This window comes from Silurus meridionalis, chromosome 3, assembly GCF_014805685.1.
Source record: "Silurus meridionalis isolate SWU-2019-XX chromosome 3, ASM1480568v1, whole genome shotgun sequence".
Lineage (NCBI taxonomy): Eukaryota > Metazoa > Chordata > Actinopteri > Siluriformes > Siluridae > Silurus > Silurus meridionalis.
In genome coordinates this window covers 16645528-16668086 of record NC_060886.1, presented here as the reverse complement: position 1 = coordinate 16668086, position 22559 = coordinate 16645528, and the positions used below count along the sequence as shown (strand labels likewise).

The 22559-nt window shown below is 38.7% G+C and overlaps 1 protein-coding gene across 17 annotated transcripts in view; it reads left to right on the top strand.

Annotated features, from left to right (window-relative positions):
- Positions 1 to 22559, top strand: part of mycbp2 (MYC binding protein 2) — a 59491-nt gene that overhangs the window by 13670 nt on the left and 23262 nt on the right. For 12 of the 17 annotated variants that reach the window (XM_046845636.1, XM_046845642.1, XM_046845637.1 and 9 more), the window contains exons 6-50: positions 15 to 257; positions 439 to 510; positions 634 to 730; positions 925 to 998; positions 2185 to 2323; positions 2456 to 2532; positions 3364 to 3568; positions 3877 to 4041; positions 4235 to 4393; positions 4514 to 4718; positions 4916 to 5061; positions 5310 to 5420; positions 5944 to 6048; positions 7071 to 7190; positions 7361 to 7442; positions 7561 to 7678; positions 7943 to 8147; positions 8248 to 8401; positions 8637 to 8809; positions 10092 to 10217; positions 10364 to 10491; positions 11040 to 11131; positions 11424 to 11558; positions 11649 to 11732; positions 11822 to 11918; positions 12218 to 12410; positions 13784 to 14058; positions 14412 to 14633; positions 14905 to 15096; positions 15952 to 16158; positions 16390 to 16527; positions 16642 to 16820; positions 16951 to 17093; positions 17175 to 17275; positions 17432 to 17650; positions 17769 to 17991; positions 18245 to 18363; positions 18686 to 18773; positions 19578 to 19627; positions 19705 to 19877; positions 20645 to 20789; positions 20879 to 21085; positions 21178 to 21233; positions 21308 to 21423; positions 21951 to 22048. In XM_046845636.1, coding sequence (XP_046701592.1) covers positions 15 to 257; positions 439 to 510; positions 634 to 730; positions 925 to 998; positions 2185 to 2323; positions 2456 to 2532; positions 3364 to 3568; positions 3877 to 4041; positions 4235 to 4393; positions 4514 to 4718; positions 4916 to 5061; positions 5310 to 5420; positions 5944 to 6048; positions 7071 to 7190; positions 7361 to 7442; positions 7561 to 7678; positions 7943 to 8147; positions 8248 to 8401; positions 8637 to 8809; positions 10092 to 10217; positions 10364 to 10491; positions 11040 to 11131; positions 11424 to 11558; positions 11649 to 11732; positions 11822 to 11918; positions 12218 to 12410; positions 13784 to 14058; positions 14412 to 14633; positions 14905 to 15096; positions 15952 to 16158; positions 16390 to 16527; positions 16642 to 16820; positions 16951 to 17093; positions 17175 to 17275; positions 17432 to 17650; positions 17769 to 17991; positions 18245 to 18363; positions 18686 to 18773; positions 19578 to 19627; positions 19705 to 19877; positions 20645 to 20789; positions 20879 to 21085; positions 21178 to 21233; positions 21308 to 21423; positions 21951 to 22048 — 6456 coding nt within the window. The remainder of the gene's footprint in view (positions 1 to 14; positions 258 to 438; positions 511 to 633; positions 731 to 924; positions 999 to 2184; positions 2324 to 2455; positions 2533 to 3363; positions 3569 to 3876; positions 4042 to 4234; positions 4394 to 4513; positions 4719 to 4915; positions 5062 to 5309; positions 5421 to 5943; positions 6049 to 7070; positions 7191 to 7360; positions 7443 to 7560; positions 7679 to 7942; positions 8148 to 8247; positions 8402 to 8636; positions 8810 to 10091; positions 10218 to 10363; positions 10492 to 11039; positions 11132 to 11423; positions 11559 to 11648; positions 11733 to 11821; positions 11919 to 12217; positions 12411 to 13783; positions 14059 to 14411; positions 14634 to 14904; positions 15097 to 15951; positions 16159 to 16389; positions 16528 to 16641; positions 16821 to 16950; positions 17094 to 17174; positions 17276 to 17431; positions 17651 to 17768; positions 17992 to 18244; positions 18364 to 18685; positions 18774 to 19577; positions 19628 to 19704; positions 19878 to 20644; positions 20790 to 20878; positions 21086 to 21177; positions 21234 to 21307; positions 21424 to 21950; positions 22049 to 22559) is intronic. The other 5 variants (XM_046845638.1, XM_046845652.1, XM_046845640.1 and 2 more) reach the window with 4 other exon arrangements.

The window sequence follows — 22559 nt, the reverse complement described above, 5'->3', positions numbered from 1 at the left end:
TACATGCTTTATAGGTCCCTACAATCCTGAATGCTCTACAAAGAAGTGTTCAGGCAGTGTTAGTAGGGAAGGTCCAGATTCAGGACTGGTTTGGGAATGGCATCAAGCGAGCAGCCCTGATGAACAAGTGGGTTCTGAAAGAGGTGAGCATCGACGAGGATGAGCACTGCCTGCTCCAAACTGACGGATCCTTCCTTTATCTGCTCTGCAAGGACGGTCTCTACAAAATAGGCTCAGGGTACAGTGGCACTGTCAGGGTAAGTCTATATCCTTATATATGTGCTTAGGGCAACAATATATCATTTATTCTTAACAAATTCAATCTTGAACTAATGTATGCTTGTGCTGGCTAAAGTTATTCATTGAATTAATTTGGTAATGGATTATATAATATAGTCATAATTGCATGAAATGTATAATATATGTGTATTATTGCAGGGCCATGTGTATAACTCCACATCACGCATCAGGAACCGAAAGGAGAAGAGGTCATGGTTGGGATTTGCTCAGGTAACAGGCTTCTTTTGCTCATAGAGCTGATGGTGAGTCCTACAATTAAGAGCAAAAGCTATAAATCTGCTGTGTGCGTGTGTGTGTCTGTGTGTGTGTGTGTGTGTGTGCGCGCGTGTGTAGGGCTCTCTCTTATATCGGGACATGAACAGTCACAGCATGGCAGCCATTAAGATCAATCCAGAGACTCTGGAGCAGGAGGGCACCATTGCAATGCCTGGTAAAAAACTTTTTTTATTTTTTTTATTTTTATTTTTTTAATATTACTGAATCGATATGTTGCACGTGTTTTTAAGTCACATCATTTAGCATATTAAAAAGTTTTGCTTGGTTAAAGCATGGCTGTTGAAAGACAAGTCACTGTTGGCAGGGTAATTGTTCGTATTCAAAATGTCAATTCAAAATTCATTTTAGGTCTTCAAACGGATGGACAGAACATCATATTCACCGATGGAGAATATATCAACCAGATAGCAGCCTGCAAGGATGTAAGTACTAATTATTTTCCATGTAATGAACCATAGCATTTAAAATGTAGATAAAACATGTGCTTCATGTTTGGGTTAATTGTGCAGATAGATTCTTGACGGGAATGATTACTGCAAACAACAATAAGCTAGTAATGAGCAATCATAAAAAAAAAACACGCAGTATATCATGTGGCCAATTTCCTAGGGTTACACATACAATCTGATTGTGTGCACAAACCCGTCCAGAGGGAGGAGATGTGAACTTTTAGACAATAAAGGTTTTGGGCAGTAAATAGTACCACAGAAATACAAAGGACATTTAACACTCAGACATAGAAGGTATATGTGAATAACTGTTTCCATCAGCAGACTTTAGACAGCTACCACGGATATCCTGTGGGGGAGGATCCTGTGCGTTCTGCAACGATAAAGCAAAGGAAATTCACTTATTAACCATAGAATAATCACCAATACCCAGTCATTTCACTCCTTTACTTCAACAAACACAGACTTGGTTCGATAAACAGGTTATTGCACTATAATATAGGGCCATGTTTTCTAAGCCGGATGTGTGTGTGTGTGTGTGTGTGTGTGTGTGTGTGTGTGTGTGTGTGTCTGTGCCTGTCTGTGACAATTTGTCTCCTGGTTGGTGTGCCTTGGTTTGCCGTCAGAAGAAAAACTCCCCAACTCTTCTCAGCATTCTTTTATTCTGCACATTTAGATTTAGTTTATTTCACCTACATCACAACAAATGTAAAAAAAAAAATAAACAAAGGAAATGGAATATTTTAAAGCAAAGTGATTTGTTCACATTTTTGAGTTAGATTTTTCTAACTGCAGCTTTACAGTGTTAAATTCTAGTTGTTAGTTTGATGTTGTTGGTATTATTATAGACTTATCTACTCCAATTCATGATGCATTGTTTGTTTATGAGGCTGTATTAGAATGCTGTTGAGTTTTATCTGTCCTTAACACTGTCTTTCTGGCTTAATAAATAGTGACGAATCTGTAGACTGCTTTTGAATGGCACTGTAATACTGCAGATATTTGCTATAAGCTTTATGTCGAGCACAATTGCCGATCAGTACAGATACTCCAGACACTGTAGAATTCCCATGGACCTCAACCAGAATATTGCATGTAGCACATTGCATTCATATGAATGGAATTGTCAACCATAATGTGCGTGTACTGTATGATGTAGGATGGCTTTGTGGTGCGAATCTACGCCACGAGTACAGATCCTGCTTTACAGCAAGAGCTGCAGCTCAAGCTGGCGCGAAAGTGTCTCCATGCTTGTGGCATCTCACTTTTCGACTTAGAAAAAGACCTGCACATCATCAGTAAGTAGTTTTAGTAGATTTTTGCTGAGCATATAAAAATCTGTTCATGTCTGTGTTAATACAAACTGAAGCGCCATAGTTACCCAGATTTATTGTGTACGTTATAATTGTACTTGCAATCACAATTCTCAGGCACAGGCTTTGATGAAGAAGCGGCACTGCTTGGAGCCGGTAGAGAGTTTGCTTTGATGAAAACAGCTTCTGGGAAGGTATGTGTTAGCACCATAACACACCTGGTAAAAATCAAGGTGTTAATAAAAATTACTCCTATGTTAATACATTTATGTGTATATGTATTCGATACTATAATGCAATTTGTTGTATTGCTTTTTTTTTGTTGATGTTGTTGATGTTGCAGGTATTTATTGTTTCTATATCTAGGCATTTTTGTAGCTCGCTCTCTCTCTCTCGCTCTCTCTCTCACACACACACAATATGTGTACTTGTGTGCATTTCTTGCAAGCACTATTAGCATTGAGGGTTCACAAAACATACTGTCCACATTAAATCATTGAAATGTACACGCAGGCTATAACACATTTTACATGCCTAAATAATAAGAAGAGAAAAATATATTCATCTCTCTGTCCTGTTAAAAAATAATAATTCAGCAGGTTCTTGCTCTATTTTTACAGAGGCAACACTTGTTTGTATTGGAGAATAGGTTTTTGAAAAATAATGAACATAAAGGCTTTGTATACAAAGATATACCGTAATACAGCCATGGTAACACTACCAGCGAATAAAAATCACATACTGATATATTGCGTACTAATCGCTGAACTTATTTTGCAATAATTAATGGACTGTTTAATTAATACCCTTAAAACGCCTTTGTTTCAGAGGATTTTCTGTAGTTTGCAAAAACGTTTCAAACTACAGTTTCCCCAAAATGTCAGGCTTTTAAATGATACACAATATTATATGTTAATGTACCAGTTATTAAAACGTCCCAACAATTGAACGGACTTTGAAATAAGTTTAGATGTTCAGATAGATAACATTTTCTTGTCATCTACATTTCTTCACTTTTTCTGTAGATCTACTACACTGGAAAGTATCAAAGTCTGGGCATTAAGCAGGGCGGGCCGTCGGCTGGGAAATGGGTGGAACTGCCTGTTACAAAATCACCTAAGATTGTTCAGTTTTCAGTGGGCCATGATGGCTCCCATGCCCTCTTGGTAGCTGAAGATGGCAGTGTCTTTTTCACTGGATCTGCCAGTAAAGGTGAAGATGGAGAATCAAGTAAGTTTCCCTTGTATTTGATTTCATTTGAATGTTTATTCATTAATTGCAACTGTATTTTAATGTACAGTAACTAATCTTTTTTTTTTTACCACAAATTCCATTAAAAGGTGACATGTTCTTACTCCCAAATGTACCCACAATTTCATTTAAAAAATGTATTTGAGTTTTTGATCAAAGTAGATCGGTTTCATGTTTACATGCTCTAAGATTGATCTTACATTTGGGTTTACAAGACCTTTTTACAGGACCTGTTTAGCACTCAACAATATACAGATAATTATGATTTGATTTTTGGTCCTCTTCAGCAAAGAGTCGGAGACAGCCAAAGCCTTACAAGCCTAAGAAGATCATCAAGCTCGAGACAAAGACGGCAGTATACACAGCCTGCAACAATGGCAGCAGCAGCATAGTCACTAAGGACGGAGAGCTCTACATGTTTGGCAAGGATGCCATTTACAGTGACGGCACCTGTAAGTGCTTATCCCAGGCATCATCACTGAACATAGTCTTTATGAAAGATGGGCTGACATTTTGTTGTCAGTGTGGAATGTATTTATAGCGTATAAATGATGTTTATCATGGTTTTGACTAATTTTGTATTTTAATCTTTGCCAGTGTGTAAATGCTTGTCTTTTTTCCTTATGTTTTTTTTTTTCCTTTTAGGTCAGGTATCAGATCTTAAGGGGCATTTTGTAACCCAGGTAGCCATGGGGAAAGCCCATACATGTGTTCTGACTAAAAATGGAGAGGTGTGGACTTTTGGAGTAAACAACAAAGGCCAGTGTGGCCGAGACACAGGAGCCATGAGCCAGGGAGGGAAAGGTAGCAGTCAGCATTTCATAAATACAGCTATTTAATAAAATATATTCAGAGATAGAGATTTGTATGATTATTTGGGTGTTAGTCTTGACAAATATAATTGCCTGGCTTTCCTATTTACAGCATTTGGAGTAGAGAACATGGCTACAGCAATGGATGAAGATTTGGAAGATGAACTAGATGAAAAGGAGGAAAAGTCTATGATGTGTCAGCCAGGCATGCACAAGTGGAAGCTGGACCAGTGTATGGTTTGCACGGTATGCGGGGACTGCACTGGATATGGAGCTAGCTGTGTGAGCAGTGGAAGACCAGACAGAGTGCCTGGAGGGTTAGTAACACACACACACACACACACACACACACACACACACACATCCTGGTATACACAGCAACAGGAACTCACATTGCTAGTAAATGTGCTGTTTTGTCTTTGGATTTGTTGTTTGTATATGGGCTGTGTGTGAATGTGTGTTTGTGTGTTAATGTCTGTCTATGGTTCTGTATATATGTATGTATTCTCTTCAGAATTTGTGGTTGTGGTTCTGGCGAGTCGGGCTGCTCCTCGTGTGGCTGCTGCAAGGCTTGTGCTCGTGAGCTGGATGGCCAAGAGGCCAGGCAGAGGGGAATCTTTGATGCTGTGAAGGAGATGATACCACTAGACCTGCTGTTAGGTACAGCACCAACTTACAGCTGGTTTTTAAACCGTCCACTGCCATCTCTTACATGTCCATTTCATGTTAAAGAGCTGCTCTTTCTATAGTTTTGATCAGCGTTTGCCTGTCAACATTGTGCATGTGTATATGTGTGTGTGCTTCACTAACTTGCATTGCCTTTTCATGCTCATCATTCACTGTCTCCATGTTGTCTCTTGTTTGCCCCCTCCTTCTGCCCTGGTGCTTCTGGGTCATTTTTATTTTAGCTGTGCCTGTCCCTCCCCCTCCAGGCGTTAATATAGAGGAGCACATCCAGATCCGACAGGAAGAGAAGAGACAGCGCATCAACCGCCGCCACAGGCTAGAAGAGGGCAGAGGTAAGATGCAGTCATGAAATTACACACACACACACTCTCTCTCTCTCTCTCTCTCTCTCTCTCTCTCTCTCTCTCTCTCTCTCTCTCTCTCTCATCCCAGTTCTTTTGATTCACAGGACAATGACTCCTTGCTAATAGATACACCTCTTAAGTTTTTAACAACTGGAGCTTTGCAGAGCTATTAAATCAGGGCACTTCTTCTCTTGGGTCCTATACATTTTTTCACATGCAGCTAATGCTTTTTTGTGGTGTTTGTGCCCGGGGGTTGTGTTGTTCCACATACAGTAAACTTGATTAATAAAACATTTTGAGCAGGAATCTTTTATACTTGATTGGCCAAAGCAACACGAAATAAATGTGACCCACAGAGCTACGGCAATTAGAATTGACCTTTACTTGTGCTCGTGACTTTCGTGTGAAAGTGTGCCCCACCCCTTGCTCATGTGGTTTATAATTTGCCATGTGTTTCCATTTGTGAGATGCTTTACCCATGCATGTGAAAGTTTCTTTCTCCCCCTCATAGGCCCCCTTGTATTCCCTGGTCCCCTTTTTATGAACCAGCGTGAGCAGGCCCTAGCCAGGCTAAGACCCATTCAAGCCTTTAAGCTAATGCGGGACAAACTCAAAGGTACTATGGTCTTCACTACCAATTCTGCTTGGAGCCCAGCTGCACACTCTTTTCCCTCACCTAGCACACTAGTGTTCTTTACTCTATCTTCTTGTTCACTGTCTCACTCTCATTCTTTCTTGTTTTAAGGATACTACTGTTACTTTTCTTTCCCTCTTTTAACCTACTTTTATCTCACTGTTTTAATCAGACTGCCTTAGAACTAGAGAAATGCATTTTATGCTAATTGTATCCTATTTCCTCTTTTTTGGATGAAGTGTTCACTGCGCTCACTATGTTAACAGTAATAATAGTAAGTGATGCTTAAGCAGTTTTTTATCCAACATTCAATAGATTTTGGCAGAGTCTGGCTAATACTTGCACACAGGTCACAAAAGCAAATGGTATGATTTATTACAGGTACATTTGGAATGAAAAATTGGTATGAGGCTTTTACACTGCATAGTAACTGAGTAATAATAAAAGTCAAATGGAACGAATACATAAAAAAAAAAAAAACAACTAATAAATAGTCATTTCATTGAAATATTCGCTAGTGGTGGATAAAATGTATCTGCTGCCATATCTAATGTGTATTAGCTCTGAGTTTAAGATGGATGCATGCCTGCCTACGTGTTCAGACATACTCTCCTTCTAGCTCAGTACATTAGGTAACTATGTACTGAGAGTTTAGATTTTTATTCATCTTGCTGATTGGATTAGGGCTGTGACAGGCCTTGAGCAGTATTTCATCAGTTGCATATCTGTGCTTCTCCTGTTGGTTTTAATGAGCAGCCAGTCATCAGTTGATTTCTTTGATGTTTGAAATGCGCCTTAAAAGAAACTCACCTCATTAGGTGTAACTTTCCATATGTTGTTTTTCATGTGTTTATTTGGTTCCAATTCCATTTCATCGTTATTCTTAAAGCTCCAGTTCTGAATCTTTTTCAGGTGACTGACTGCCCCGGTCATTCTCGCTGATTAAGGTATCAATATATGTAATATGTATCTCGACATTATCAGACTTCTGCTCTGCTTTACAGATGGCAGCAGTGAGCGTGGGGACAAGGATGCAAGTAAGATCACTACCTATCCACCAGGAGCAGTGCGCTTTGACTCTGAGCTCCGTGCGGTGCAGGTCAGCTGTGGCTTTCACCACTCTGGTAAGAATAACAGCTGAATAGGCAAACATTTTACACACACACTCACGTTCCCACTGCATCATGTTATACACTTTATTAGTTATAAATTGCATTGTGTAAACGCATAGCTCAAGGCATGATAAATACTATTCCTGATTGCATTAATTAGTATGCTATCTTCTCTTCCATAGTGGTGCTAATGGAAAATGGGGATGTGTACACATTTGGCTATGGGCAGCATGGACAGCTTGGGCACGGAGATGTGAATTCTAGGTAAAATTAGCCTTTAATGTGTTAAGTTTTTTTAGATAATAAAATAAAAATTCTTAAATATACTATAAACTGGCCAGATTAATTAATTAATGAAACCTTTTTTTTTTTTTGCGCAAAGGGGGTCTCCAACTCTAGTGCAAGCTCTCCCCGGCCCCAGTGTTCAGGTGACAGCAGGCAGTAACCACACTGCAGTGCTCCTTGTGGATGGACAAGTCTTCACTTTTGGAAGCTTCTCTGTATGTTGATCAATCACTGTTTATGTGCCGGTTCTTAATACATGAAAATCCAATTCTTCCAGCAAATGAGAGGAATGTAGTGCTCTGAAGCAGCACTCTGATAATGTAATTGTAAATCAGTTATATTTTCTTGATCAAAAGAGGAACTTAATAATAGTGGTTCACATCAAGTCAAATTAGCAGCACATTGGCAATGCTGCAGCAAATTACACTTGTGTCTGCACTAAAAGAGATTGCTAATGTTTTTTTTTTTTCTCCTTGCAGAAAGGACAGCTTGGCCGACCCATTGTAGACATGCCCTACTGGAATGCCAAACCTTCACCCATGCCCAACATCGGAGCCAAGTACGGTCGCAAGGCCACATGGATTGGTGCCAGCGGAGACCAGACCTTTCTGAGAATTGATGAAGCACTAATCAACTCTCATGTCTTGGCCACCTCAGAGATCTTTGCCAGCAAACACATCATTGGTACATTAATCTTTGAATTTGATAGACTTTTTCTTGAAATCTGGTCTAATAAGAATATTCCTTTTTTGTCTTAAACTGAATTATGATTTGATTTGCTTAGGTTTGGTTCCTACCTCTGTATCTGAGCCACCTCCCTTTAAATGCCTGCTTATCAACAAAATGGATGGAAGCTGCCGTACCTTCAATGACTCAGAGCAGGAAGATCTCCAAGGCTTTGGGCTTTGCTTAGACCCAGTATATGATGTCATCTGGAGGTAGGAATCTGATTACATTCTCTAGGCTTAGCTTGCTCACTTAGTAAGAATATGCTGATGTCAGCTTATAAATGAAAACGAACACACACTATACATAACTAGATTGTTCAGATCAAAATAATCTTTTTTTTTATGTGAATCCAAAAATCAGAGTAAGAGTCTATATATGTTTTAGCCAATAAGAGTCCAATATATCAACAATGCTAGACATGGTTTTATTAAATTTTTCCTGTAGGTTCCTGCCCAGTACACGAGAGATGTGGTGCTATAATGCAGTTATTGCAGACGCGCGTATGCCTACAGCCACTGACATCCAGTCACGCTGCAGCATCCTGAGCCCAGAGCTGGCACTACCCACAGGATGCCACGCTTCCACCACACGCTCCCACGGAGCCCTTCATGTCCTAGGTACTTCACTACCTCATCAATCAGAATATCTCTTTTACACTCTTTTTTCCTCCTTTATCATTCTATTGTTAATGTCACACCGAATCCGTCGCTTCACTTCTCTGTAAAACTTCCCTTATTTACTTTTACTTTTTAAAGACAAAATTCATGGTGATGCTTGCAGTTTGTCTATTTTATACTTAAGAATAGTGGGCCCATTAAAAAATATCCAGACCGATTGTAAGATAATACGGATGATGCATAGAGGAAGATTATATGTTCGTGATGCTGTTTAAAACTGGCCTCCACAGTAATGAAACTGCATTCACATGCTGCTGCAGCATATCAGAGGAATTCTATGTAGGAAATTTATTGGGAATTTATATTGTACGGTTTACAGGGAATGCATTGTTGTTTTGCAAGAATCTGTGTGCATATATGAGTTCAATACAGCTCCAATCAAAGTTCACTTGCTGTGTAATTATGCCTTTTGTGCTTCTTGTGTCTTTGAACAGCATACTATAAATACGTTTTGTAAAGCTTATTGTTTTTCTGTAATTGGCATGTCTTTAGTTAAAAGCACTTTCTAGAAGATTCAAATCATTTCTGTCCAACTACAGTGCTTGTGAAAAGCATGTTCCTTTTGTTTATATGCAACGAACTGTGTAAAGAATGGCTTTGTCCAAACCAATATGGAAATGTAAAGATCTTAAACGTTATTCTCATTTAAAAATAATTTAGGGCATATGTAAATGCATTACAGAAAAGGTGTTATTTGAAAGTGAGAGTTTTTTGTTGCCTTGCGGGGCAGTTCACTTACAGAGCTTGGACCTATGCTTCGGGTCATTATCTTGTATAGTGAAGTTGAATTGCAGACTGATTTTGCATGAAATGAATGGTAGCTATATTGGTTCAGTATTCATCTTGCTCTGTTGAACTCCCTAACTGTCAAGTTTCCCTGCTTTTAGAAAAAAAACCCAGACCATTAAGCTTTTATCTCCATGTTCGTGGGTGTGAGGGCAAAAATGTCAAAGTCTAAACAATATAAGCAAAAGGAGCATGCATGTGTCTCAAAAATGGCAAAAGACAAAGTGTTTACAAACTTGACAGTCAGTGTTCCTTTAGAATTAGTTTTGAGGTTTAATTGACCAAAATGGCAATGGATCGGTTTGGGGTAAGCTGATTGTGACCAAACATTATGAACAAAATGATTACACTTTGGAATAAATACACATCTATTATAAATCAGCAATTGTGTAAGGTATAATGTTATTTCTGACTCTCATGGGTGACCTGTTTGTAGGTTGTTTGGATACACTGGCAGTCATGCAGGAGCTGAAAATGGGTGTGGCTAGTGCTGAAGAGGAGACTCAGGCAGTGATGAAAGTTTATTCAAAGGAGGACTACAGTGTGGTGAACCGCTTTGAGAGTGAGTGCATTTTTCCTTAGCAGAAACAACACCGAGATGCTGAATGTGTATCTATAAAAGAAATAAATGTTTTTTTGTGGCATTGCAGCTTCTAATAGTGTATGTGAAGAGAATGTGGCACTGATTGAATACTGTTGTGTGTTTAGGCCATGGTGGAGGCTGGGGTTACTCTGCCCATTCTGTAGAGGCCATTCGCTTCTGTGCGGATGCTGACATCCTGCTCGGTGGTCTGGGTCTATTTGGAGGTCGTGGAGAATACACTGCTAAAATTAAGGTAAATTAGTGTTTAAGATCAGATCTCCTCATGCTAACAAATGTCCAAAACCACACTTTAATCACTGTATAGTGCATAATTGTTTTTTGTAGTGTACCTTTTGTATTGTTTTACTGCAACCCATCATGTATTTTAACTTTAATATAATTTTCATATGTACCATAATCCTACAGAGAATTTTTGCAGGTACTGTTGTTAAACATTTACCATCTGTGTACAATGCAAGTTGCTTTTTAAAAGTGATATGTTACTGTAGTGAATAGAATGTTGTTCTGTATGTAAATACCGTGGAATGATGGAATACTGTGTTTTTTTTATTTTTTATATCAAATATTATAACTATGAAACCTACTAAATTAATAATATGATTCTTGATACAAATCCAGTCTGTAATAAAGGCTACAGTTTTTGTTCTGGTTACTAGGATGGAATTGGGTATTGCTTTAGAAACAGCCCAGATGTATCATATTATTATATTGTTAGAGACTTGCGATTTTTTCTATATTGTGAAAGTGTTGTGGTTGATGTTTGATTGATTTTTTTTGCAGCTGTTTGAGTTGGGACCAGATGGAGGTGATCATGAGACAGATGGAGACCTATTGGCTGAGACAGATGTTCTGGCCTATGACTGTGCTGCTAGGTACTCCTAACAGAATTATATCTGATATTTTTGCTATAATAAATTATCTCCCAACTAGAGGGTAACATATCACAGTTAACTATCTCCCCTAAAGCTATAGCTGAGGTGGAGAGGAGCTTTGGTTCTATAAGCTTGTGTGTACTCAGAGCTTGTGTTTAGTCTGAACACACTGGTACTACTATGTATTTTGTATATGTTCATGAGACATAGACATGTGGTATACACATGTAAGCGCTAGACTTTTGTCAGTATGAAATATTGAATGAGTCTAAAATTTGCATGTGTGTTCCAGAGAGAAGTATGCCATGATGTTTGATGAGCCAGTGTTGCTTCAGTTAGGCTGGTGGTATGTGGCCTGGGCAAGGGTGTCAGGACCCAGTAGTGATTGTGGCTCACACGGACAGGCAACTATTACTACTGACGATGGGTACATCTTAATTAAGTAACTTCATTTTTTATAAATCTAGACGTAAGTGAATTCAAAGTTATTTCTAACATGTCTCTTTGGATTTCTCAGTGTGGTATTTCAGTTTAAGAGCTCCAAGAAATCAAACAATGGTACTGATGTGAATGCTGGTCAGATACCTCAATTGTTGTACAGGTAAGGAGTAGATGCGTTCTTTAAACTTGTATACATTTTCTATACATAACTCTTAAAACACACTTTAATGGATTGCACAATGCTTCCAGGTTGCCATCTAATGACGGTAATGCATCAAAAGGAAAACAACAGACCAGTGAACCAGTTCACATTCTGAAGCGCTCTTTTGCCAGGACCGTCTCAGTGGTATGTTTGTACAAAAGCAGGCTATAGTAAAACTACAGAAATCCAGACATTGTAATTCTGTTATTTTTTCCCCCGCTGTAGTTCCCTTAATGGTTACAGTTGTGGATAAATTGAAATAAGATTGAAAGAATGACGAATGAATTAGTATTGTTTAAACAATAGGTTTGTTTAAACTTATTAAACTGCTAATTTCACACTTTAATTAAAGACTGTCAAATTCGAAAATAATGTATCTTGGAAAATGTATTAATTTCACGTGACACTGAGTTTTCTATTGTGTGTGCACGTTTTCCTCTCAGGAGTGTTTTGAGTCTCTGCTGAGTATCCTTCACTGGAGTTGGACCACTCTTGTGCTGGGGGTGGAGGAGCTGAGAGGATTAAAGGGTTTTCAGTACACTGCCACCTTGCTGGACCTGGAGCGCCTTCGCTTTGTGGGAACCTGCTGTCTCCGCCTGCTTCGTGTCTATATCTGTGAAATCTACCCGATCTCTGGTATGACGATAAATTCTACAGATAATTTTTAATAATACTTTTGAATGTGTAAAAGGCAAAATAGTAGTAAAGCTTGTAAACCCTAAGATTTACTTGCAGTGCCCTTTACCAAGATTTTACTGGGCATTAGCAGTATGATGACTCGAAATGATTGATTTTTTTTCAAATTAAATAATCACCTTATTGCATCAGAATGAAATTTAAAAGAGCACAGTTTATTTGCTAAAGATTTTAGTTGAAGAACTTATATCGGCTGCCATGACAGACATTCGAAGCCTTGTGTCATCTTGTCTCGTTGCCCAAGGCACAGAGTAGGTCTGGGTGATATGGCTTAAAAAAAAAAATCCCAGATTTTTTCACAAAAAATCCGATTTACGATTTAAATCGATTTTTTTTCCCCTGTTAAAAATCAGTATGCATATGACTTTTTTTAAGTTTTAACTTTATTAAATAAAGTTTATTTACCCTTCTGGGATTATAACCCACTTTGGGTTAAAGTGCAATAAGAAACAACAAGCCAAAAATACAAGCTGGCAGCCCTGCCTTTGTAAATTGTGAAAATAGAACGTAACATAACATAAAATGAGCAAACCTATAAAGAAAAATGTTATGAGTGTTTAAATGTGGAACATGATTGAAAATGCACCTGAGGTTTTAAGTGATTTTGCCTTTACTTTTCTCCAAAACTCCACAGTAAAATGAGATTGAAGATTTAATTTAAGAGAGTAATAGACAGGGACACTGTAAATAAAAATAATTTAAAAGATTGAGCAAACCTATAAAGAAAAATGTTTTATGAGTGTTTAAATGTGGAACATGGTTAAAAATGCAGTGATGCTTGGAGTAATTTTGCCTTTACTTTTCTTAAAAACTCCACAGTAAAATGACTGTTTATGAGTGTTTGAATATGGTGATTTAAATGATCAGATTTTTCTGTTTCTTAATGGAAACGCCGTTCTGAAGCGTCTTTACATGTATTTTGGTCGCTTCCACCACCCGTACCGTAAGTGTAGGATTGGACGCGCAACACTAAACAACGTGCGGCTGCTTAACCGTGTATTTTCAACATGCGGCTGCTTAACTTTTTCTGGGAAGGAGTTCTTCTCTGCTCGCTGCCATGTTGTTTGTGTATCTCTATGGCAAACGCGCGGGGGCGGGGGCTGAGTTCGTCAGAAACTATGGGAGCCCAGAGGGGAGCATCGGCGGACATTAAAGAGAAAACCGTTTTTTATTGAAACAGATCGATGTAAACTACACATTCGAGTTAATCGATAAAATTGATTTATCGCCCAGCCCTAGCACAGAGATAGTAAATGTATAAAGATTTATAATCCCAATTCTCTGTTATTTCGCTTACGCTGTGTCCACCTCAGCCAGTACCAAAGTTGTTGTCGAGGAGTCAAGTAAGTTGGCAGAGTGTGTGGGTAAGACGCGCAGCCTGCTCAAGAAGATTCTTTCAGAGGGCATGGACAACTGCCTGACCAAATTGGACAACGATCCTCAGGGCTACCTTAGCCAACCACTTACCTTGCTTGAAGCAGTGTTGCAGGAATGCCACAACACCTTCACAGCCTGTTTCCACTCCTTCTACCCTACTCCTGCTCTACAGTGGGCCTGCCTCTGTGATTTGCTCAACTGCCTTGACCAGGTAATCATGTTGTTTTAAAGCCTCATTAAATATTTCCATTGTTTAAACATCTGCACTATTTCTCTGTCAGTGAGAAGCTCTATTTCCATCCCACGGAAAACATGCTGATTGACAGAATAGGTCTCCTATCTTTTATATTCTCAGTGATGCACATGACCTATAAATATAGAGGTTTTACTTTTTAACATGAGACACTCTGAATTCAAGAGGATCATAAAGTCCATAAATGATTGAACAATTAGAAGTATTCCTTTTTTTTTTGCACTTCTTTTAAATTAAAAGAGTTTTTAAATTTTCTTCTCATCTGTCATGATTGGCTTTTCCTCATTCATTAAATCACTCTGATTTTAAAGGATATCCAAGAGGCAAACTTCCGCACCTCAAGCAGCCGTCTCCTGGCTGCTGTTATGTCTGCGCTGTGCAACACATCAGTGAAGCTGACTTCGATCCTTCCTATTGCGTATGATGGAGAGGTGCTGCTTCGCTCGCTCGTCAAACAGGTCAGCACCGAGAATGACTCTGCTCTTGCTCACCGCTTCCCCCTGCTGGTGGCTCACATGGAGAAACTCAGTCATGTGAGTGCTTGTCTGTATTTTATCCAAACTGTACATACATGACTGCAGTGTTTTTATTCACTGTAATGAAATGCAATTCCTCTGCGCTCGTCTTCCATACAGCCTTATTAAAATTCTCTGTAAATGAATGCCGATTATTTTAACGTCTCGTTTTCAACAAGCAATAACAGATGATTTAGTAGATTTTTTTTAATCATAGATCATGTTTAAAAATTTGTTAACATAAACGTTTCTTAACATAAAAAGGGTTGCCTTGTTTGATTCTATCTAGACGGAGGAAAACCTAATGGGGATGACAAGTTTTCGGGAGGTCTTGGAAAAAATGCTGGTGATAGTGGTATTACCGGTGAGAAAGAGTCTGAGGAAAGAGATAGAGCTTTTCTCTCCTCATTTGGTATCAAACACTTGCGGCCTTCTGGCCAGCATCGTCAGCGAGCTCACCGCCTCTGCACTTGGCTCGGAGGTTAGAAACACATATCTATCTCACCCACTTCTCTCATAGTCTCTCATATCTCACTGTCTATCTTTCCTGTGCTTTTATTCTCCGGTTTGGCCTTTTTGTCCATCTCCCCCCCCCTCTTTCCCAGAAATACATGAGCATGCTCCTTCACTCTGTTGGGAGCCATCAGAGCTCTGCGTCATTTCCCTTATCTCATTACTGCAGCCTGATGGCCATAAATAGCATTTGGTGTTTCTAAATAGTTGATATGATTTTGTTCATCACAGTTATTCTGTCTCTCCATTTCTCCTCTCGTCTTTCGGATGTTTATTTTGCCGAAAGATGAGTCATGGTAGAGTTATATGTATTGTCCACAGGACTAAATTTTTTAGTCTTTAGTCTTTTTAGTTTTTTATATTTTTTATTTCTTTTGCCTTTGTCATTGAATTGGCATGGCAACTGATCGACTATAGTTTACTCTTTTGGCTCTCTAGATTTAAAGGCTCATTATTTATGTTTGTAACTATTTTTATTTATTTATTTATTTATACACATTTTCTTCATGTTTTTCATAATGTTTGAGCTGGGCTCATTTTCATGTTTATTGTAATTATCACTTATGCAGACAGCAACATCACTGCCCTTACATACATCTACACTACTACCACCCAAGAGAAAGAAGTGTAACCTCACTGAAAGTTCATGTTTATTATTAAATATTTTGTGCATTTACTGCTGTATTACTTTAATGGCCTTAGCTGTTACACATATTGACCTATAACTAAGCACAAGTGAGCTTAAATAATGAAGGAAAATTATTTGCACTTTTGGTACATATATTGTTAAACATTAATGTTACAATCTCCTTTTTTTTTCCAGGTCGACAGGCTGAACTCACTTCACTCGGTGAAGTCCACTCCTAATCGTTTTACTAAGACCAGCCAGGGCCGCAGCTGGAACACAGGCAACGGCTCCCCTGATGCCATCTGCTTTAGTGTGGACAAGCCAGGTGTAGTGCTGGTGGGCTTCTGTGTCTATGGAGGAGGAGGCATCCATGAGTATGAATTGGAGGTTCTTGCAGATGATGTAAGAGCTGTTGCATAATATTATGACTTTGCAGCAGGCATAATATTAAATTCAATTAAAAACATTAATAGCCAAGAGTAGATTTCTGTTTTCTAGGATTAAGTACAAATAATGAAAACCTAGCTTGAATTTTATGGCCTGCTTCATCATGTTTTTTTCCATGGAAGCTTTTAGAAAAGTGAGAATTTAGAAATAGCCCATTATGTAATGCATTTTTGATGCATGTTTCAGGCACAGACAGAGCACCATGGAGACTCTGCACATTCTCACAGATGGACATCTTTAGAGCTGGTTAAAGGAACCTACAGCACTGATGACAGCCCTAGTGACATTGCTGAGATTCGGCTGGACAAAGCTGTGCCTTTGAAGGTCGTTTAATTGCTGGCTTTATCTTAGCCACAAACCTTAAACCTCCTTTTAGACGAGCTCTAATCAGATAATAATATTTTGCATTAAAACGTGCTCCTGATATGTCTTCTGCAGGAAAATGTGAAATATGCTGTTCGCCTGCGCAACTATGGGAGTCGCACAGCGAATGGTGATGGAGGGATGACCACAGTGCAGTGTTCTGATGGAGTGACCTTCACCTTCAGTACCTGTAGTCTTAGTAGTAATGGCACCAACCAGACCAGAGGCCAGATTCCTCAAGTACTGTATTACAGGTTAGACATGTCACTTTTTTTTTCCAGTCAGACATTGAAGTTTGAAGGACCTAGCTCACTTGACCGCGAATCATATCAGTTTACAGATCATTTCATTTTATTTGCTAATATTGATTATTTTTTGTCACAGGAGTGAATATGATGGAGATTTGCAGTCCCAGCTGTTAAGCAAAGCAAATGAGGAGGATAAGAACTGTAGTCGTGCTCTCTCAGTAGTTAGTGCTGTGGTACGGGCAGCTAAGGACCTCCTGCACAGAGCCTTTGCTGTAGATGGTAAGAAGAAAACTTTGCCATTTCATCCTGTACATTCATTTTAATGGATTATTATGACTAATTCTGTTTTGCTTTTTGCAGCTGAGGACATCCCAGAGTTGCTGAGCTCTTCCAGTCTTTTTTCCATGCTGCTTCCTCTTATTCTAGCTTACATCGGCCCTGTGGCTGCTTCTGTGCCAAAGGTAAGAAAATTGCTGACTTTTTTTTGGCAAAGTTTAACATAATTTCTATCAGGCAAACATTTGCTCTGTTTTTTGATGTGTTGATACACTATATAGTGTTATTTTTAGTTTGTCATGTGTATATGTCAGTTTGTAATTTGTATCTGTTCTTGTCAGGCTGCTGTGGAGGTGTTTGGTTTGGTGCAGGAGCTTCTCCCTGCCGTGTCTGCACTGAACCAGAAATATGCCCCACCTGCCTTTAATCCTAACCAGTCTACAGATAGCACTACTGGAAACCAACCTGAGCAGGGCTTGTCTGCTTGCACAACCTCCAGTCATTATGCTGTCTTAGAGAGTGATCATCCTTACAAGCAGGCTGCTGTCACCCAGTACAAGGTAAACATTTCAATTCTTCTAACTTAAAAAAGGAATAATAAAAAAAACCTAATTGGGATGAATTACTTTTAACTTTGATTGCTATATTTATTTTTGATGAATTCTGTCTTCTTTGTAGGTGTCCTTCCCAGACTGTGTTCGCTGGGTCACCATCGAATTTGATCAGCAGTGTGGAACAGCCCAGCCGGAGGATGTGCTAAGGATCTTCATCCCCGCCCGAACTCTGCACTTCTCCAGCCTGAGTGTAAAGGCACTTGCTCATGAGACCATCAATGCTTGGACTGAGCTCAAGAAGTTCTCAGGATCCAGTGGTTGGCCCAGTAGTGTCCTCGTACTGCCAGGTAGGATTTATAAGCTGAAGGATTTTAACAAAATGATGACCTGTGTTTTTTATGCTATATCACTTTCCCATCCTGTGGACTAATAATACTGTACATGATCATCTAGTAAGCCAGCATCAAACTGTACTTATTGATTGAGACTTCAGAGCACTTTTGTAAGTTGCTCTAGATAATGGTGTCTGTGTGAAAGTGTACTTTAATGAATAGCTTGTGCATTTTTTATTTATTTATTGTTATTTTTATTTTTTACAAGGTAATGAGGCCCTCTTCTCCTTGGAAACAGCATCAGATTATGTGAAAGATGAGAAAGCTTGCTTCTATGGATTTAAATGCGTGGCTGTGGGCTACGAATTTAACCCTGGTTCCGATGAGGTAATTGAACATTTTGTGCCTGTTTTTAAGTGTATAATTTTTATATGCCATTCCAAATCCAAGATCATTAATAAATTGTAATTTATTTTTAGTTTTCTTTAAGTTTATATATATATATATATATATATATATATATATATATATATATATATATATATATATATATACACACACACACACACACACACACACACACACACACACACACACACACACACACACACACAATTCACTGATTTTTAGGTGTTTAGTAAATGATGGACATAGACATATTAATACATAATCTGTTGTCATGATTATTAACTGAAACTCTGCATTTCAGGGCATCATTCAGCTGGAGAAGGAACTTGCTTACTTGGGAAGTGTTTGTGCTGCTGCGCTTATGAAGAAGGACCTAGCTTTACCTATAGGTAGTAAAAACTGATGGGAATAAGAAAATAATAATGTCTAAGTGCTCTGTTTCCATGCCTTGATATTAAAATACACTATATAGGCTAAATAATTCAGACATCTGCGCTTTCCCTCCATATGCGGTTCTTTTCCAAACTGTTACCACAAAGCTGGAGGCACACAACTGTAGAGGATATAGTTTGCATGGCTTGGAGTGGAAGATCTTGAGTGGCCTGCTATAGATCTCTGATCTGAACCATATTGAACATTTTTGGGACTAATTGGAACACTGACTGCACTTCAGTCCTCCTCACCTCACCTACATCAGTATCTGACTTTACTAAGACCCTTATGGCTGATAAGGGTCCAAAATCTAGTGGAACATCTTTCCCCTTACTTCGAGTGGGGGAAAAACACAAGAGTAAATTGGGACTAAATGTGTAATGCGATGCTCAAAAAGCACATACTTATGACCAGGTGTCCGCAAACATTTGGCAATATAGTGTACCTGCATTGGAACAGAAAGTGGGCATTATAAACATTAGAGGAACTGTTACAGAAAGCTACAAAAAAAAAAAGAAAACAAATATCACATTATATTGTAAACATTAAACCATGCAGCAGATTTGATTAATTATTATATCAGTAACCTTTTAAGTTGTGCTGGTTGTACATATTTTTTTTTCCTGTTAGTATAAAACCTTTCTCTCTCTGATATTGTAGTCATTTATCACATTTAGGAGTGTGCCCATTTGTGATGCCAGCTTATAATCAAGCTTCCAATTATTCTTATTAAATGCTTTACATTTCTTCCTGTTCCTAAGGAAATGAACTGGAGGAAGATTTGGAGATTCTTGAGGAGGCCTCACTTCAGGTATTTCATTAGAAACATTTGGCCTTGCTCCGTATATGAGGAATGAATTTATAATCTGACTTTCTGGATTTTTTTAGGTATGTAAATCACATTCAGGGATCCTGGGGAAGGGACTGGCTCTGTCCCACTCACCCACTATTCTTGAGGCACTGGAGGGCAACCTGCCCCTGCACCTGCAAAGCAATGAGCACTCCTTCCTGGAGGACTTCATCACTTGTGTGCCCAATTCAAGTGGAGGACGTCTAGCCAGGTCAGTCTTAAACCTTCACAAAATAAACAAAAAAAGAGTTGAAACTCTTGGAGACCACTAGTGAATGACAGCTGCTCTAATAATGGGAACATTGCGTTCCAGGGTTCATTCTTTGGTGCTTGAATTTTGAGCTGATATCTTAACTTAAGAGATTCTTGTATTGGGCTGTTGGAGTTAGAGAATAATCTAATAACTAAAATAATATATTTTGTTTGCTGGCCTGGAAAAGTGCCACTCACAGTAGTGAGAATATTTGAAAGAGATGCATGTACACCGTTAAAATGAGACCCGTGTTACTACTACAAACAAATATATTAGGGTAGGGTGGGAGAAAGGCATTCCTATTTACCTAACAGTAAATGGCCAGTATCTCACGGTAGCCTGTTATTCAAAGCGAGATCTGAAGTGACCCAAGTCTCACTCACCTCAGCGTTCCACACCTTCTAAGCTGAGTTACTGCGGTCACACACCAGCTATATGGGATTATCATGGATCTTAATGGGTACACAACGAGCACTGTTCAGTCCACACTTTACATTATCATGGTATTTATTGGTGTGATTGGTAATGCCTGAAGGTTGTGTCATTAATTAATTCATTTTGTTATAAGAGAACATGTATGTAAGAAAATGTATTATGTCTATCACTAATTCATTTAGTAATTTAAATTATGCCACTGTGAAAACTTGTTTCCAGTGTAACAGAAAAAATAACCATTGCTTGAAGAATGTAGGATTAAAACTCTTTTTGCTTGTATGTGTTTTCAGGTGGCTTCAGCCTGACTCTTTTGCAGACCCTCAAAAGACCTCCCTTATCCTCAACAAAGATGATATTCGCTGTGGCTGGCCAGCGACTGTCGTAGTGCAAACCAAAGATCAATATGGAGATGTAGTGCATGTGCCAAATATGAAGGTCTGTTTTCTTTCCACAAAATTGTACAGTATTTGAATATTTTATCCTGCCTCTGTAAAAAATATATATAATATGTTTTTGATTGGCAGGTGGAGGTAAAGGCTGTGCCTGTCTCTCAGAAGAAATCTATTCAACAGGACAACATGAAAAAGTTGCAGCGACTCCCAGGCAGCCCCTCTAACTCAGCATCAGGCATGGACCTCACTTTTGGTGGCCTTCCAGCACCAAAACTGGAAGCGACTTATGAACCAATGATCATCAAGGAGGCTCGATATATTGCTATCACCATGATGAAGGTTTACTGCTGCTCTTTTTTTTTGTATATGTAGACAAATAATCAATAAACAGATGCATCATATAGTTTCAATTTGTATTTTTTTTTTTTTAGGCATATGAGAATTATTCATTTGAGGAGCTGCGCTTTGCCTCACCAACTCCAAAAAGGTAAAAATATGTAACATTTTATATTTATTTACATAGTTAATGGTGGAACTTTTCTCAAAGCATTGTCTCAACAGGCCTAGTGAAAACATGCTCATCCGAGCGAACACAGATGGCACCTACAGTGCCAACTGGACTCCTGGGGCCGTTGGACTTTACACCATACACGTCACCATAGATGGCATTGAAATTGGTAAGATTTCATTTTTTATTTTTTGCCACATTTAATGTTTCCTTAGTACCTCCAGATTTTCCCTAGTCATTTACATATTTAATATTTTGATGAATTAAATTATATTTGGACAAATGTGGGCTTATAATCTCATAACTGGAATAGTTTTTCACTTTTTCTACTGCTCAGCTATTGTTCCATGGATAAGCACGGTATTTCAGGCTCAGAGGGGCAGTTACTTCATAATTGCTATATGGAGATTTCATTAACTAAACAGATCTTACTTTATCAAATGATTTCAGTGCGCATTTGCAGTTGTAACCTGTGACAGCTCAGTAATGATGAATGTATTTAAAGTTGGGTGGGGTGTTATTTGAGAGCAGCTACCATGTGATTAGTAAAATTTGGCTCAATCCTCACTCAGGTTCGCTCTGTTCACGTGTCCTCACATTATTATACAGGAATGAGGCTCTGTAAAGGCGTTGTCAAAATAATTTGGAGCTTTGAAATAGGGTGCTGAACACTCAACACAAAGGTTTTTCATGCAGATGCTGGTTTGGAGGTTGAAGTGAAAGACCCACCTAAAGGCATGATTCCTCCTGGTACACAGATGATTAAACCTAAAGCTGAACCTCAGCCAAGCAAGGTGAGATTCCAGATTCCAACAAGAAAATCTAAACCAGAAGAGGGGGCTAGACCTGATCAATTTGGCCATGATGAAGCATTTATATTATTCTGTTTAACCATCCTATGATTGAAATTCTTTGTACTTGTTTACTTGAAAAAGAACAGATTTGAATATCTGATATGAAGGTATTTTGATGGATTTCCTTAAAAATCAAGTAACATTTCTTTACACGCATTTCAAATGCTATTGTTTGTGTTGAGTTTTTTGCTGGGAAACAAGCAACACAGCTGAGCGGAATCATTTTTGTGCCTTGCTGCTAGGCTTCCTATTTCTGCCTAAAATCTCTCAAGGCTTGGTGTGATGGCTTAAGGTTTTTTTTTATCTTGTTAAACAAACATGACAGATTAAGTTGAGAATGAACCCTTTCTTACACTTTCTCTGCCAAGTACCCCTGCTGTGTTCTTGTCTGGCATTCTTGTGATCTAAGGTGCTTTGCTTTCTCCTGTCGTCTGCTTGCTTGTCTCACTCT